Source organism: Sciurus vulgaris, assembly GCF_902686455.1.
Source record: "Sciurus vulgaris genome assembly, chromosome: 4".
Classification (NCBI taxonomy): Eukaryota; Metazoa; Chordata; class Mammalia; order Rodentia; family Sciuridae; genus Sciurus; species Sciurus vulgaris.
Window position 1 is genome coordinate 81,316,767 of NC_136464.1, and position 17,637 is coordinate 81,334,403.

The 17,637-nt window shown below is 35.4% G+C and overlaps 1 protein-coding gene across 3 annotated transcripts in view; it reads right to left on the reverse strand.

Annotated features, from left to right (window-relative positions):
• The window catches only part of LOC306660154 (cGMP-dependent protein kinase 1), a 1,225,718-nt gene that overhangs the window by 310,147 nt on the left and 897,934 nt on the right, over positions 1-17,637 (reverse strand). For all 3 annotated transcript variants that reach the window (XM_079138304.1, XM_079138302.1, XM_079138303.1), the window contains exon 5: positions 11,588-11,651. In XM_079138304.1, coding sequence (XP_078994430.1) covers positions 11,588-11,651 — 64 coding nt within the window. The remainder of the gene's footprint in view (positions 1-11,587; positions 11,652-17,637) is intronic.

Consider the following 17,637-nt stretch of genomic DNA (forward strand, 5'->3'; position numbering starts at 1 on the left):
TCTGGCAATAAAATGACTACACATGCCTTGTTTCAGAACTTGTGGGAAGCATAAAATGGATTCCTGTCATAACAAACTTAAAATGCTGACTGGGAAAAACTACATGCAAAAATAAATAAATAAACAAGGATTTTCAGAAGAAAATGCCTATTTATAATAAAGAGTAGAGGTGAAATAATATTTTTCTTTTTCATTTATTCCTGAAAATCTTCAAGATGCAGTGCAGAATAGCACTGAAAGCATCAGATTGTATAACATAAAATACCTCCCCGTTGACTGAACTGTGTTACTTGGCCTCAGTTTCCTCACCTGTAAGTTGGGAATATTAAAAATAGAATTACCTCAGGTAGGATTAAACAGATGCTCTTGGCCTGGCACAGAGTTAACACCAATTGGTAGAAGGTATTGATATTGTTTTCATCAACTGCTTAAAGGCGTCCAGTCCAAAAAAAAAAAAAAAAAAGCCAAAATAGTTCTTGCCTTTAAGGAACTTACTATCAGAAAGGGCAAATCTTCTTCATGACCAGAGACTGATAAAAAGCAATAAACAAGCATTTATCTTTTCTGTATAATGATAACTAAATCGACCTAGGACATGTGGTACAGGGACTTCTCTATATAATATGAAATGATAATGAACAAGTCTTAGAACCAGAAAGATCACTTTTGAGAATAAAACTGTACAATATTTTACAGATGCAGAAATGTCAATATTGTTGAAACACAAAATCAATGTCTAAGTATCTACAACACCCCAATAAAAATCTCTTCTACATTTCAGCTTTTCAGCTATATTTTATTTCTGTTCATACTTAAAATTTTAAACTATGCTTTGATATCATGATGTTTACATGGCTGTCAACACAATGTGGCCCCAAGTGTACTCTCCTTACAACTCCAAACCTTTCCTTCATTGACATTATCACCACTGGAGCTAAAATCCTTTTCTTTTCATGTTTGATTGAGAAAAAATTCAGATTGTAACATTTACCCATTTAAAGTATATAATTCAATGAATTTAGTATATGCAAAGAGTTGAAAAACAATCACTGTGAATAATTTTAGAATATTTCTATTACCCTAAAACAATCCCTAAATATCCATTAATAGGTACTCACCATGGCCTTCCCTCTCACCAGCTTAAGCAACTACTAATCTATTTTCTGTCTTTACAGATTTGTCTAATCTAGAAAGTTTATGTAAATGGAACTATACAATGTGAGGCATTTTAATTTTTATTATTTTATTTCTTCTAATTTGTTGTACATGACAGTAGAATGCATTTATACATTTTGATAGACCATACATAAATGGAGTGTAATCTCTCATTTTTCTGATAATACATATTGCAGGATCACAGATGGATCATGTAGTCATACACGTACATTAGGTAATAATATACATGAGGTAATAATGTCTGTATCACTCTACTACCCTTCCCACCCCCATAACCCTCCCACTCCCTTCTCTCCCCTCTACCTAATATTCACAATGGGGCAGGGGGTGGATAGGGAAGAACAGAGTTACTTTATATAAGGCATTTTACTTTTACTCAGCATAATGTTTACAGGGTCATCCATGTCATAGTATGTACGAGTAATTCACTCTTTTTATCATCAAATAATATTCCATTGCATAGACATACAATGTCATTTATCTATATATCAGTCAATGGACATTTGGGTGGCTCCTACTTTTTAAACTAAGGAATATAGAGCTATAAAGAACTTTTGGGTGCAAGATTTTGCATGGATACAGTTTTTAATTTTCTTAGGCATATACCTAGGAATTAAATTGCCTGGTCACATGGAAGCTCTGTATTTAATATTTTGAGGAACTATTTTCCAAAGAAGTTTTGCCATTTTATTTTATTTTATATTTTTTTTTACAAAACAAATAGACTATTTCTTCTCTTTTAAATATCCAAAGTAATTTTCTATCCCTTGACATTTGTTCATGTTCTATACAGCAGCCAACAAAGTCCAGCTGAGATGCTCTTGATTATACGTACAAATTATCAAACTATTCACACATTTTAACACAGGAGATTGCTTTTATAACCAAGCTCAAAATAAACAAAACAAAACATAGCAAAATGCTTTCGAGGCCCTACATTCACACTGACAGTATGCAGTGCTCATTTAAATGATCTGAAAATGTAAAATGTTTTGCACAAAATGTAAAAATGATTATTTTCTGCTAAACAATGAAACTTTTTTTAACAATCATTTTTCAAAGCTGGACTTGCCCCCCACCCAGACAGAATGAGAGACATTAAGAAATTACTTGGCAACAGAACTCTTGCAGGAAGACAGCTGCCCTTATAAGTTACGTTTTTCAAATTATACATTTTTTTTCAATGTTTTCAGAGGGTACTTCTTTGTATTATATTTTTGGAATGCAAAATATTTTAAATATACTATGTTAAACTCTGCATTTCATGAGTGAATAACAAAACGGACACGTCATGTAAATTTGCGGGCTGATGAGCTGGAACCCTTGGTGCCACTGGGCAATTCATCACCAGTTGAGTTACTGTGATCCAAAAGGCCTTGGTTTTAAAATACCTTATAAAATGACCAGCACTGGTGGTTTTCGACTCCTCCCCTAAAATTTTAGAAGTGATATTTAGGTGGAAAAAAGCAAACTTCAAAGTTCAACTGAACATTCAAGTCTTTTTTAAGAGAATCTGTCTAAGCTTAAAACTAGGATTCAGGCACTTTCAGTGTTTTCCATTTGTTTTAAACCACATCACACACTAATAATGCACATGTGCTCAGTGTTGACACACACAGGCACGGACTCGCAGGCACACACTCTCACGTAAAACGCTAAGAAAAGAAAAGCAGTTATGTCACTTAGTCACATGTAGTCCTGTTGGGGATCAGGCAGCTAGGGAGAAGCAATGCCCACTTCGTCTTGCCACTTTATAATCTCTCCAACAATATATGAGGATTCCAATTTCTCTAACATCCTTGTCAACTTTTGTAATTATCTGTTTTTCCACAGTCATTCTAGTGGGAGTATTTATTACTGTTTTGATTCGCAGTTCACAAATGATTAATGATAGCAATAAGCATTCTGTGTGCGTAATGGAACTTCATATATACTCTCTTTGAAGAAACACCTATGTATTTCTTTCCTCTTTTTCTTTTTTTTCTTTTTTTTTTCTTTTGTACCAGGGATTGAACTGAAGGGCAATTAACCACTAAGTGACATCCCCAGCCTTTTCTATTTTTTATTTTGAAACAGGGTCTTGATAAGTTGCTTAGGGCCTTGTTAAGCTGCTGAGGCTGTCTTTGAACTTGCACTCCTCCTGCCTTAGCTTCCAGAGTTGCTGGGATTAGAGGTGCAACACTGCACCTGATCTTTCCTCATTTCTTAATTGTTTATGTTTTTTTACCAGTAAGTTGTAAATGTCCTTCAAGAATTCTGAATGTAAGTTCTTTATCATTGAGATGATTCGCAAACATGTTCTCCCATTCCATATTGACCTCTGTATAAAAGATGTGGTGGTGTTAATACTGAACTGAAGATCTTTTCTGTGCACTTAAGCTCTCCTTCCTGTGTGCTCTTCATCCTCCACACTGTCACAACTCTGTCTCATTCACACACACACACACACACACACACACACACACACCTCCTTTCCCTTCAAAAGCAGTAATCTGCCCCATCCATGGGAAGAACCAGAAAAAACTAGAGACAACAAAAGGAAAGTTAAATTTCCCAATTCAGAGTACTTTAAGCCAAAGCAATTGAGAAAGAACAGGTTCTCTGAATTCCCTCCAGCTTGGCTTTGAGGAGGGAAAGAAAAGTTTAGTTATAAACAATAGTTTTAAAAAAATTAAAAGGGAACTGTCCTGTCCACTTCATCAGTTCTTTCCTGAAGAATCTTGGCCTATTTAGAATGATATAAGAGAAACATTCACAGTACATCAAAAACTCCACCAAAAGCAGGGCTTTTCCCCTGTCTGACAGCTGGAAAGAATGCAAAGAAGTCTGTGAAGACACCAACACAAGATGGTAAGACCAAGGAACTGTTGCATGCAAAAGAAAATATTTAATCTGCCTGCTGCATCAGCACCAGAGAGGGGTGTCTAGGTTGCATAACTGTCTTTCTAAGAGGGTTCTTGTATTGTGTGTCTGATATTTGCTTCCTAAAATATAATCAGGCAATAGTGACTGAAAAATATTTTCTTTTGGTTGTTGCTGACTCTTCTTAATTTCTATGATGCCCCTTTAGTAATTCAAGAAGTCTGAGGAATGCTGTTTGTCCAAGACCTTGCTAGTATCACAACAGTATCAATACACAGCTGACAAAAACATAAATAGGGACACAGATTAGAACAAACCATTATTTAGGTTCAAATGTGCCCAAGAGCCAATCATGTGAAGTTGTAGACCCAAAGGTAGAAAACTCTTAAAAGATTGTTGAAGAAGAGGTCTTTTATTCCAAGAAGAATCATATCAAAGATTTCAAAGAGAAAACTGGATATGAAACAGACTTTAGTACAAGCAAACAAGTGGTTGTGATATGCATTTTTTTCCATCTAAAAATCAGGAGCTCTGAACATAGCATCCAGGCTTGACTTCATTCACCCTAACAAAGGAAAAATATCTACACCAGGTGTTGAAAAGTGAATTTCTTGACTTAATTTGGCTCTCCATTTTCAATAAAAGTATTGTTTCCTTGAGTTATCAAAACTTCTACAAGTGCATGTATAATCCTCAAATTAATTTTTGAGAACTCTTTGTGATATATTAAGTTAATCTCTATTCCTTATCTCTATGAAAAAGTGTTTTGTTTGCCACTTTTTAAAAAGATGTCATCACAATCCCAACATCTGCATAAATATTAAACGTTGAGTTTATTCACAGTGATGTTTCTCCATTGTGTTGGGGTCAGTGACAAGGAAGAAAACTATTACACTGCTGGAAATTAGCTGGGAGTGTTTAATACATTTGAGAAAATGTAACATACCTGTAGATGCTAATTAAAATGTCCATCAGTGAAGCAGGAAAGTTTGTTACCTTGTTATGAAAGAACAGATTATATTTCACAATTTCACATTTTTCCCATTTACAGATTACTCCTAAAAACTCAGAGTAGCTTCAAATACATTTGATTAATTTGAATACGTATTTTCACATCTATATGGGGTAGTTTAGAGGTTAATGAAAACAGTTTACAAAGTCCCTACCTGTACTTAAACCTTCTAGATTATTTTATAAAATAAAAATTATCTTTCTGCCAAACCAAATGTGGAGCTCTTAAAATAATCTCTGATATTTATTAAGTCTTAATTTGAGTCAGATAGGAATGAGAAGAACATACTGTAGTGAAAAGGGATAAATAATTAAAAAGTGAAGTAAATAATTTCAAAATGTTTTATAAACACAATCTAGGAAAATTGTGCTTAGGATGTCTTTCACCAAGAACCTCTTGCTATCTAGATGGCAAGAGTACATAAATAAAGGTAGATGTAGTGACATTGGCCTATAATCCCAGTACTTGAGAGGATGAGGTAAGAAGATCACTTGAGCTTATAGTTTGAGTCTGGTCTGAGCAATATAGGAAGACACCTATCTCAAAAAAAAAAAAAAAAAAAAAAAAAAAAAAAAAAAAATTAAAAACCCATAACTTCCCTGTATTCATCAGTTTTCCATTATAATATAACCAAACACCTGAGATAATTAATTTATGAGAAAATATTTTGGCTCACAGTTTTAGAGGTCCCAGTATAAGACTTAATTGCCCCATTTCTTTGGGCCTTTGAAGGCAGCACAGGATGGCAGGAGCACATGGTAGAGAAAACTGGTCACTTCATGAGCCAGGAAGCAAAAAGGAAGAGGAAGAGACCTCGGGTCTAATGTCCCCTTTGAGGTTGTGCTCCCCCCACCACAATGATTTAAGGACCTCTCACAAAGCCCCTCCTCTCAAAGGCTCCAACCAAGCCTTTAACATATGGACCTCTGGGGGACACCAATCCAAACCATAGCAGGAACTGGAGAAAATTCAAACATTTCTGAAAAAGGAGTGAGAAATTCAGTAGGCAAAGGGAATATTTCTACTGTATCATACAAAAGAAAGAAAGGAACACTAAACTGCTAGTAAGGAGATTCGTTCCTGTTTTATAACCTCAGAAGGAAGAAAATACAAGTAGGTAATCCATTCTAGGAACTATAGAGAGAGGTAGGGGAGGCCTGGGCTGGGCAAAAGCAGAAACAACTCACTTTGCTGGAGAGAAAAGGCTTCTTTCCAGTTCCAGAACAGGAGAACCTTCTGTCAAAGGTACCCATCTAAATCACTTTTAATGTCATTGTGTTCACCGCTCTATCTGGTTACACTATATTTCTCTCAGTTCCTATCTCCCTGTCTATATTTTTTAAACTCTTTACCTTTATATTGTAAGTATTGCTTCATGATGAATGTAAGGAATGAAATTACCAATGAGAAAGTAAATCCACATACAACCCATCCACCCTCACCTGGGTTACTTTGCAGGTAAGAGTGCCTCTCTATAATCTATTCTTCTCATAATAGTTGAGATACAATACTAAAACATAACCCATATGCTGTCACTTTACTACTTACAATGCTGAACACTTTCATATGGTGCTCAGAAAAACAACCAAACTTTTTATCATGATGGGTCAACCCATCTTGCTGAATTTTCTATAGTCTCTTCTCACCTCACTTCTACTACCTGTAAATATTTCTGTCCTTTATGGAGAGCAAAATCAATCCTACTTTAATAACATACCTGTTCTTCCCTCTCACTGGTACACAGGGTACCCCATATCTTCATTTAGATCTTGGTTTAAATAACATCTTACCTTAGTGATGGTAACTTAAGTTTGACCTAAAGCTGCCTCCATATATATTTTAAATTTGGCCTAAATTCGGTTAATCTTTACATAATTAACTGCTATCTAACTTAATATATAAGTGGACTATAACCTAAATGGAAGTATTCTGTTATAATAGGTAGCTGAATCTCAGTTGATCATGGCAACAGAACCTCAAACCAATCAGAGACTGAAAACTGCCAAAATATCACCATATAAGGCAAAAGCTGATGGAGGCCAAACAGATTGTTTCTGTCTGTTGCTTCCTTTTCTGTGGCTATAAATAGAGTCTGCACTGTGATGGGGTGAACAACTCTGAACCATTTTTGGTTCGGACTATTTTGGTTCATAAATTGTTTTCTCAAATAATCCCTGTTAAATTCAATTTGCGAAATGGTTTCCTTTTAACAATAACTTCATAGTGGCCTCATTACTTGGTGGTATGTTCTTTACTAATTTATCATCTGCATCATGAACTTGAGTATATGCTAGTTGAATATGCTATTGAAGAAGAGGACCCTGGGTCCCTAAGGCCTGGAATAATTCCTGGCACATGGCAGGTGCTCCCTAAGTATCTGATGAATAAACAATGCTGTAAACATCTTTGTTGAAGGCTGTAATAATATTCCCTTCCTTTCAGAATAATCTGGAATTCTTTCATCTTACAGATATTTGTAGAAAGACAGCTAATTGTTATGCAAGTGTGTTCCCTTAATGCTATGTCATATTGCTTTTGTTCTAGATTTGCTCATTTTATCTGATAACATAATTTTATTTAGTTTCTCATTGTGATTGTTTACTCAACTTGAGTTAAACACTTTGTTTGTATTGCATAGTATATTTATCTATCTGCTTTGTATTTTGTATGCTTACTTCATTTTTACATCCTGAAAAAAAATGTGTAGGTACAAATCATGTTTCCATTTTCATTCATCATTGGTATAGAATGTCAGATGGCTTACATGATCCAAGCATAAATTAAAGGACATTCTGATTGGAAAATCTGATATAAAAATATTTCTTTGGTCAGAATTATTTATAGTTATGGCTATTGTTATACAAAACATAGCAAATGGTTTCACAGCTGTGGAAAAGAAAGAAAATGATTAAAGGATTTCATGGACTTTTAGTTGATGTTTTTAAAAGGAGGTTGATTGGGGGTAATGAATTTGTGCTTTAGTTTGATTTGTTTAAAAAATAAACACACACACACACATACACACAAGGTCATCAGAGAATTCTTCAGCATAATTTACCAAAATAAGCAAAACCAAAAGATCAACTGGGAAAAGAAGTTTTACATTTATAGAGGTTGCAGGTCAACACATTCAGGCAGAAATACAGCCAATACTTTTTCTTATGTCTTTTTTAATACTTGAACATAGAAGTTAAATGCAATGATGTCGTTTCACATTGAAGATATAGATGAAGGAGGCCAATAAGTCATAGAAAGCTGACTTCAATAAGCCTCAAGCTAAGAATCTGTGAATGGATCCCAGAATTACTGGAACAGTTGCTAGGTAAAGACTGAAGCATTTCCAATATCTTTCCAGTTCACCCCCTTTTAAAGCTCAACTCCAAAAATTCTTCAACCTCACTAGTCTAAAATCCACTGATTAACAACCTCTCACAGGTTTTTGACCATTTCACTGCTTCTCTTCTCTGCCCAGCTTAAATGGCAGGGTCAACCTTTATAATCACCCTTTCCCATGAACCTTCAGCTCCATATTCCCTCCTTCAACCACTGATCTTCTTTTGGCAGAATAACAATCCTACTTAAATCCAATTATTTGCCTGTCAGGAACCTGAGTCCACATAAACAAATGAGGCTGAAAAAACAACTAAATGGGCTAATGCCAAGATAAGTCTAACCTCCCCCTCATCATCTCTAAACCTGATGCAGGCTTCTTCCTGACTCAAGACTCCAGATCTCCCTTTTATAAAGAACAGTTACTTTAAAAAAAAAAAAAATACACAAACTTGTAATTCTTCATTTGCCTCTTGGAGTAAATCTCCCAGAATTCCAGAATTATGTTTTACCTGGGAACCATCCCTTTGAAATGTAATCATAGAAGATGGCCTCCTTTTCTCCCAGTCTCTGTGGGAGCAGAGGACCCTAACTTCCATAAGGGACAAGGAAAGGACACAGAAAGCCTAATCACATTGAACAGCATCTTCCCTACTAGAGTACCTCAGTGGAGTCATCCTCCAGGAATTTTCTAGTAGCTCACCGCAGTGCTTAAACACCCCTCCATCTTTCCTTCCTAAGAAACTCAGTTCAACCTCTTTCCCCTAATGCAATAGTTTGAATAAAACTCTCTTTTGCTTGCTTTACTTAGATTACATACATGAAGTGGGGCCTTCATGATGTCTGGTAATTACACAACATTTCCCTAGTCCATTGTTTTTCTATTTTTCTTGCATTTGTCTTTCCTTCAACCATTTATACCTCTACCCATCCTCATTCTCAGTTGATAACCTTGCTTTCTATATCACTGAGAAAATAGTAGCTATCCAAAAATCTTTTCCATAGCTCCAGTCACCCCAATATCCACTCACCTAGGGCATGTGTGCCCAGCTCCTCTGCCTTCCCTGTTTCTATAGGCATGGGGAGCCTGGATTCTCATGCCTACACAAGAGGTTATATGAGGGACCTTTTCTGCCTCCTGCTTCCACAAATGACCTCCACTTCTACCAGCCTCAATGTTTCCTTCCCACCTACCAAACCCACTTTTCTCCTTGACTTTTCAACATTCAAACTCAAGCTTTTGTGACACTTACTGAACTATTTCCTTCCTTTAGATTTTAAGGCACAAAATGTTTTTAGTTTTCCTCCAATTTTTATTGGTTCCTCTTCATTCCGCAGTCTCTTGTAGTAGAAATGATAAGGATCAACCAAGGATTTACTCTGACATCCTCTTCAATCATTCATTTGTTCTTCTCCTTTTTTTTAATCTTCATAGCTTTCCCTTATTCCCCTTCTTCTACAGGCAGCCGTTCATTCACATATGTCTGCTTTGCAAAATCTTAATTTGTAATGACTTTTAGCAAAATGTATTATTATGCACGTATATTTCAATGTGTGTGAATGATAATTTAGTAACCATCTTTTTTGTTTTAAGTTTCTTCTCGGTAACATGCTTTTAAGATCCATTCATACTTTCATAATAATCGATTGCTAGCTGCTTCAGTGTTCTGCCTTGTACTCTTCCATATTTACTCCCCTATAATGACACCAGGATAGCCACCTCTCCCTGCCACTCAAACAATGCTACAACAAGCCATCTATTCGCCAGAGATCCCCAAGCTTCTCATTTCCTATTACTTACCTCCCAGAGCTTCTTGCCTCTTTGCCCCATGTACTACCCTCTCCCAGTCTTCTCATTTCAACTAATAATTCCATCCTTCCCATTATTCATATAAACAACACAGGGCCATCCTCAATTTCTCTCTCTTATTCCACCCATCTACTGCAACAGTAAAGTTTCTCTGTTTTACTTTTTAAAATCAGTCAGAATTTGACTATTTCTCAATCTCCTTTTACCACTGTGACAAAGTCACCATCATTTCTCCTACCTCATTCCAAGAATTCCTTAATTGTTTCTCAACAGGGCAACCACAGCAATTTTCTTAAAAATGCAAATCCATTGCTCTACTTAGAATCATCCAATGGCTTTCATCTCACTCAAAGGAAAAATCAAAATAACTGCAATTTACTAAAAGGCCTACTCCCCTACCAATTTAGGCACAACTTTCCCTGGCCCCTTACTCCAATCCCATCTCAATGGCCATTGTCTATTCCTTAAATTTCTCAAGGACATTCTTCATAGTCTCTGCTGTACTCTTTCCTTGGCCCCAAGCCTGCTTTACTTATTTATTCATTTGACAACTTTAGTTACACATTCTAATACCTTGAACTCCTCCTAATCTCCTTTCCTGCTTAAATTCTCCTTAGCATTTATCTCTATTAAATAGACTATATTCTTCTTTTTTATTTATTTTTTTCTGCTGGGGATCAAACCCAGGATCTCACGCATACTCGGGCTAGGCAAGTGCACTACCATTGAGCAACATCTCCAGCTCCCAAATTATTTACTCTGTTTACCATCTATCTTCCCATGGCTCTACCAAAATAATGTAAACTCCGTTAAGATAAGGATTTGTATTTTGTTAATTCATTGCTGAATACAAAGAGCCTGAGAAAGTATTGGAAACTTAGGCATTCAATAAATAATTATAAAATAAATAAAAACAATCAATATGAAATCTGAATTCTAAGACTGCAGGAAGGGAAACCAATCAAATTAATGAGAAAAAAAAAAAAAGATTCAAATGGGGAAACATAGTCCTAAATCACTCTTTGCTCCAGGGCTGACCGTTTGCATATCATTCTACTCTATTTGCTAATTTGAAGCTTCAGGGTGGCCATAATCATCTCCCATTCTTGGAAGTCAAGGTAACATTATATTTAAAACGACAATGTTTTCTTCCCTCTGTAGTTAAGTTTATTTGCCCATTTCTAACTCTGTATAAATGTCAGGTATACTAAGCCGTTTTTTTTTTTTTTTTTTTTTTTTTTTTTTTTTTTTTAAGCCAAATATACAGCTCATTCCAGAGCCCAAAACAAATTTAAAATGTCTTTGTGGTTTGTGACTCGTCATCACACAGCTGTAAAAGAAGACAAGCTAGCAGGCTGGATCCCATCTCATAACTTTCAAAGGTTAAAAACAATTACCTCTTCAAGGACATCAGCAAGCTTGCTAAGAATCTCTTCAGGAAGGCTCTGGAATGTTGGAACACTGAAAAACAAAACAGAATGATGCTGAACACATGAACAACAACTTACTTTAATGCATAAAATTGCAATATATCTGAATGAAAATGCAAAAACTCTTCCTGGCAACCTGCAGCTTAAGATCAAAGCAATTGTTTAAGCATGCTTTGTATCTAATGAAGAAAAATTAAGAGAAATAATTTGCAAGTTTTACAAAACCAAATCCAAATCACACTTGTTTACCTATGTGAATATGAACCTCTCAGTTACAATGGAGAGACAACTACCCTTTCCCCCTTATCAGTCTGCTGTCACCAGATTCCTTGCTTTCCAGGTTCCCCTCCACATTCCCCTGCTCTAAGCCAATTCCTACCCATTCCATAGAACACAGTTTGATTAATGATACATTCAGACATGCAAACATTCACTCTACAACTCTGAAACACTTCCCGGTCTCCCCAACCCTTCCCCAGCTAGGTCAACTTCTATTATGAGCTTACCGAGCTTTTACTTTTTCTCCAGTGCTGGGGATCTAACCCAGGGTCTCAGGCATGCTAGGCAAGTGCTTTACCACTGACCTACCACCCTAGTCCTATTATGAATGCTTTTGTCCCTTTCTACAGTGATAATTAGATAATTAATCAAGTATTGTTTGTTTTTGCATGTCTTCCCTGCTATAATTAAAACTCTGCAAAGATAAGTACTGCCTTTGTTCAACTCCCTGTATTTTCAGTGATTGACAAACAGACTCAACAGCATATGTGATGTTATGAAAGCTCAGATGTGTCAATGCATCATAGGACAGTGATGACAGGACTGAGATGTCCCAACTTTAATTACAAAGGGCTAGAAAACAGAAGGGAGGAAAGATAGGGGAGTGTGTGTGGGTGGTTGGAGGAGTTAATCAGAAATGAGCTACAAACCAAAAAGAACAAAAATTATTTTACATTTATACATTTATATATGTTAAAAGCTTAAGTCCCAGCAGGTCTAACCTCCAGGACCACCAAAGCCTGTTTATATATTAATTTTGCCAGACTTCTCCTTATGAATTGCCTTCCTAATTCAAAATGTCCCCTGCTTTACAATATCCCACCCTTCTTAAATATAGACAATGTGGGTTACAGTGTTTTCCTTCCCCAGATCAGTCTTCATAAAGTTCACTATTCATTTTTCCATCTATTGTCTATTTCCTATGTGTTCGAGCAGCCTGATTCAGCCAGCCAGGGCCCATGCAGGGTCCCTGGGGAAGTCTGCAGGTAACACTAGATCTGGTCCAGTTCCTGCAGCTGTTAGCTGCAGAAACTTGTCCCAGGACCTTGTCCTTTCTGTTTTCCTGCTAGCATCTTTAATGGTCCCAGTAAATCCTTTTCTTTCAGGAATTTCCTTGATCTTAAGAGTTTTTGTTTAGTTATAGTTGTTAGGACAAGCAAGTAGAATAAACAGCCAGATTCATAGTACCATGACACTGAAAAATATTAATTCCTTTCTGTTCGCCCTGTTCTCTTATTTCACCCCTTGAAACAGCAAATGAAAATACTGAATAATGTCAGATGACATTAAATGAAACTCCACTGTCAAGTCAGTCAAATTAGGTTGTAGCACTGAATTCTCATTCCTTATCTCAGTACTTGAAAAGACCATAAATGAGTTCATGTGCATTTACCTGTGTGATATTTGACTTACAGCACAATTCTGACTTGATTAGAATAATACAATGAAAGAAACTGTACCATACTGTTTTGATATAAGCATGTAAGTTTTGCTGTTAATTTGTCACTCTAATTCCTGTTACTTAGGGTAAATCCTGTTGATGAAATCCCAAGGTTTTATACAGCAGTGTAGCAATTCACCCAGGACCATCTGTTCTGCCAGATTTACTGCTGTGGTCTGAGCCATGTGGGTTTTAATTTCCAGAAGGTAGTCCATTTCAGCAGCTGGATGGAATGCGTCACAGAAAGAGACAAAAGACAGGAGGCTGTTTCCATGGGTTATGAAGGTGAAACACTGAGCCCTTCCTCATTCTGTTAATGAGCTCTATTTCAGATTCTTCTGAAATGTTAGAATAATTAGAATTTCCATCCTATTGAGTATTTGTGGAAAAGACAAGTGTTATAATTGAATTACTTCTTCAGACAGTCCTGTTATTTCTGTGCTAAACTTTTATTTCAATCTGGGTTTGTCTATGTCAAGTCATACTGTAATATTTCCATTATCATGCAGGATATTATCCATGAGGGAAAAAAATCATCTCTGTTTGGCTACATAACACACTAGATGAAAACAAAAACATTAATATTTAGGAGAACATTTTAAATACATTATATTTTATGATTTTTCAACCCATTTTATATGCCTCAAAATATTGCAAAGTATTATTACTAATAAAAATTAAAGATATTTTCAGAAGAAATACTTGAAAATGATCAGTAACCACTGATGCACTTCTGTACTTAACAAAAGGAAAAAATAATTTCACAGAAAAATAAATCTTTTCACTTTAATGTTACTCTTAAAACACTCTTGTAACCAGCCATCTTTAAAATCCTAAGGTCTCTATTCTGCAAACATTAGATAAATTCAGTCATGTAATTAATTTGCTTTATAAGAATTACCAGTCTACCAGATGCTTGAACACCAAGAACAAAACAATTTAACATGTTTATAGCTTGAAATTCTCATGAAATAATGTAGTTGAATTTTCCCCAATACATCGAAAGACACTGAGTTTCCACTAATATGGTCACATGAAAACTCAGGATAATTCATACAACTTAAGACAAACAATTACAAGAACAGACTTCCAGAGAAAACATTTAAATACTAGAGAAGAATATTTTCATTTATACTGAAAATAATTTATTCCAATAATTTACATGCTAATTACATGAAATTCTTATAGCTGTGTTCAAACATTTTGGTTCACTAAAAACTTGCAATGACCTGAATTAAGATAATTGCACTTAAATGTAATATAATAGAGATGATTTAAAGTTTGGTACTTTACCACTGTTTTTCCTAATTAAATGAAGCAAGGACTTGGACTTTGTAATGACAATAAGAGAAGATGAGATTTCAGGGATATTTATTTGCTGTGCATTGGGCTAAGGGTTTTAAAGGCAATATACAATTTATTTCTACAACAACATTAACACATAGTCATTATTGTCATCCATTTTACAGATAAGACAACTGTGCCCTTCACAGTTTGCCTAAGGTCATACTACTTATCCCTGGTGAATAAAGGATAAAAATTTCATCTAAATGATTATGGAGCTGATCAGTGAGTACTGAGCTAATTTCCAGTGAAGATATTTTAAAAATGCCTTTCAGTACAGTGCTTTATTAGATAATGATTTAAAAGTAAATCACTAATAGTATTTACTTACGTAACTTCAGTTTCCAACTTTTTAAAATTTGTTCTAATTAGTTACAGGTGACAGTAGAATGCATTTTGACACATTGTACAGCAATGGAGCACAACTTCTCCTTCCTCTGGCTGTACATGTATATAGGGTAATAATGTCCATCTCATTCCACTGTCCATCTCATCCCGAAACCCCCTCCTCTCCCCTCACTCCCCTCTGCACAATCCAAAGTTTCTTCATTTTCCCCTCCACCAACCCACCTACCTATCCCCATTATCAATCAGCATTCGCTTATCTGAGAAAATATTCAGCCTTTTGTTTGGGGGGATTGGCTTATTTCACTTAGCATGATATTCTCCAACTCCATCCATTTACCTGCAAATGCCATAATTTCATTCTTCTTTAAGGCTTAATAATATTCCATTGTATATACATACCACATTTTCTTTATCCATTCATCTGTTGAAGGGCACCTAGGTTGGTTCCATAGTTTAGCTATTGTGAACTGAGCTGCTCTAAATACTAATGTGGCACTGCCACTATGATATGCTGATCTCAGGTCTTTTGAGAACAGGCCAAGGAGTGGGACAGCTGGGTCAAATGGTGGTTCCATACCAAGTTTTCTGAGGAAACTCCATATGGCTTTCCATAATAATGGCACCAATCTTCAGTCCCACCAACAATGTGTACCTTTTCCCCCACATCCTTGCCAACACTTATTGTGGTTTGTATTCTTGAAAATTGCCATTCTGATTGGAGTGAGATGAAATTGTAGAGTAGTTTGGATTTGCATTTCTCTAATCACTTGAGATGATGAACCTTTTTTCATATGTTTGTTGATTGATTGTATTTCTTCAATTTTGAAGTGTCTGTTCAGTTCCTTAGTCCATTTATTGATTGGGTTTATTTTTTTTGGGGGGGGGTTCTAATTTTTTTGAGTTCTTTATATACCCTGGAGATTAGTGCTGTATCTGAGGTGCATGTGGTAAAGATTTTCCAACCTTTTATTACAAAAAATGTCAAATAAATTGAAAGTCTGAAAGAATACTTTAAGGATCACCTATATCCCCAACACTTAGAATCACTGTTGACACTGTAACATTTTTGCTTTATCTACTTTCAATCCACTCCTTTTTCTACATGTATAGGCAGATCAATCAATAAATAGATACTTCTGGATGAAACATTTGAGACTATGTTTCAGATACCATGAAATTTAACCATGAACAAATTGGCATATATAAACTAAAAGAACAATTTTGTAAATAAAAACCCTAATACCATCATAATACATAATAGTATTATTCATTCCACACTCAAATATTAACTATTGTCCAAAAAAATCTTTACTAGTTTGTTTTTTTCTTCTTTTAAATCAAGATCTAGTCATAATGTGAACATGATTTTTGGCTTTTACATCTCTTCAGCTTTCATTCTATAATTTTTCCCTTCTGACACTGAATCCCCCCACCACTTCCAGGAATAGAACACAGGAAATTTTATCACTAAGCTCTATCCCCCACTTTTTAAATATTCTATTTCAAGACAGGTTCTCACTAAGTTGCTGAAGCTGGCCTCAAACTTGCAATCCTCCTGCCTTAACCTCCCAAGTCACTGGGATTTCAGGAATACACCATAGTGCCCTACTGACACTGACTTTTTGAAAACTAGAACAGATATATTAATAGTTGTCCCATATTTTTCATTTGTCTTAGGATTTTTTTTTTCCTGGTGACCTACTATAAGAAAATAATAAAATAAGGGGAGAAACATAACTACAAAAATTTTGTTACAGCCATGTCTCAATGAAAAAACTGGGGCACACGGAATAACAATTCTATACAGCAGCTATTATTATAATAGTGTGATACAAGGATTCCTAAAAACCTTTCAATGGGCATTAAAACTATCTTCAATTTTAATGACTGGGACATGTCCCTACCTCTTTTTACTTTTTATTATGAAACAGGGTCTTTCTAAGTTGCTTAGGGTCTCACTAAATTGCTGAGGCTGGCTTTGAACTTGTAATTCTCGTGCCTTTGCCTCCTGAACCACTGGGATTTAGGTGTGTGCCATCACTGCCAGCTAAAACTATTTTTATAATAATTCTCAGTTGCAATTTTCCTTTTTCACTGTTATTCTTTCACATGTATACAATAAAATTGTTCACAAGTATACAATAAAATAAAATGGGCTACCTGACATGATGATATTGTCTCTGATGGCTAATGGAATGCATGTGCACATGTTCTTGTGCTTTCTAGAATTTTTTAAAGTAATAAGTTTATAATATGAAGGTGCTGTTTACAGATATTAGCTTGTTTTCAGTACTTCCGCTGTGCTTATGCTAGTTCTCATTATACCTCTAATTATGCCTGCTAATGACATTAGATCCAATGAATCATTCTTTAAACTAATGTAGTTTTCCTCACACCTAAGTGGAGAAACAAGAAGTTTTGCAAAAAGTTTTATGTTTCTTTTGAAAACATTCTAACTTTTGTTTTGCAGTGCTAGGAATCAAACCCACTATCTTGTGCATGCTAAGTCAAGGGCTCTACCACTATGCTACATCCCCAATCCCTCTCCTTTAAAATTTTATCTAAAATTGTCATAATTTTATGATTTATAATACTTATTAAGGAT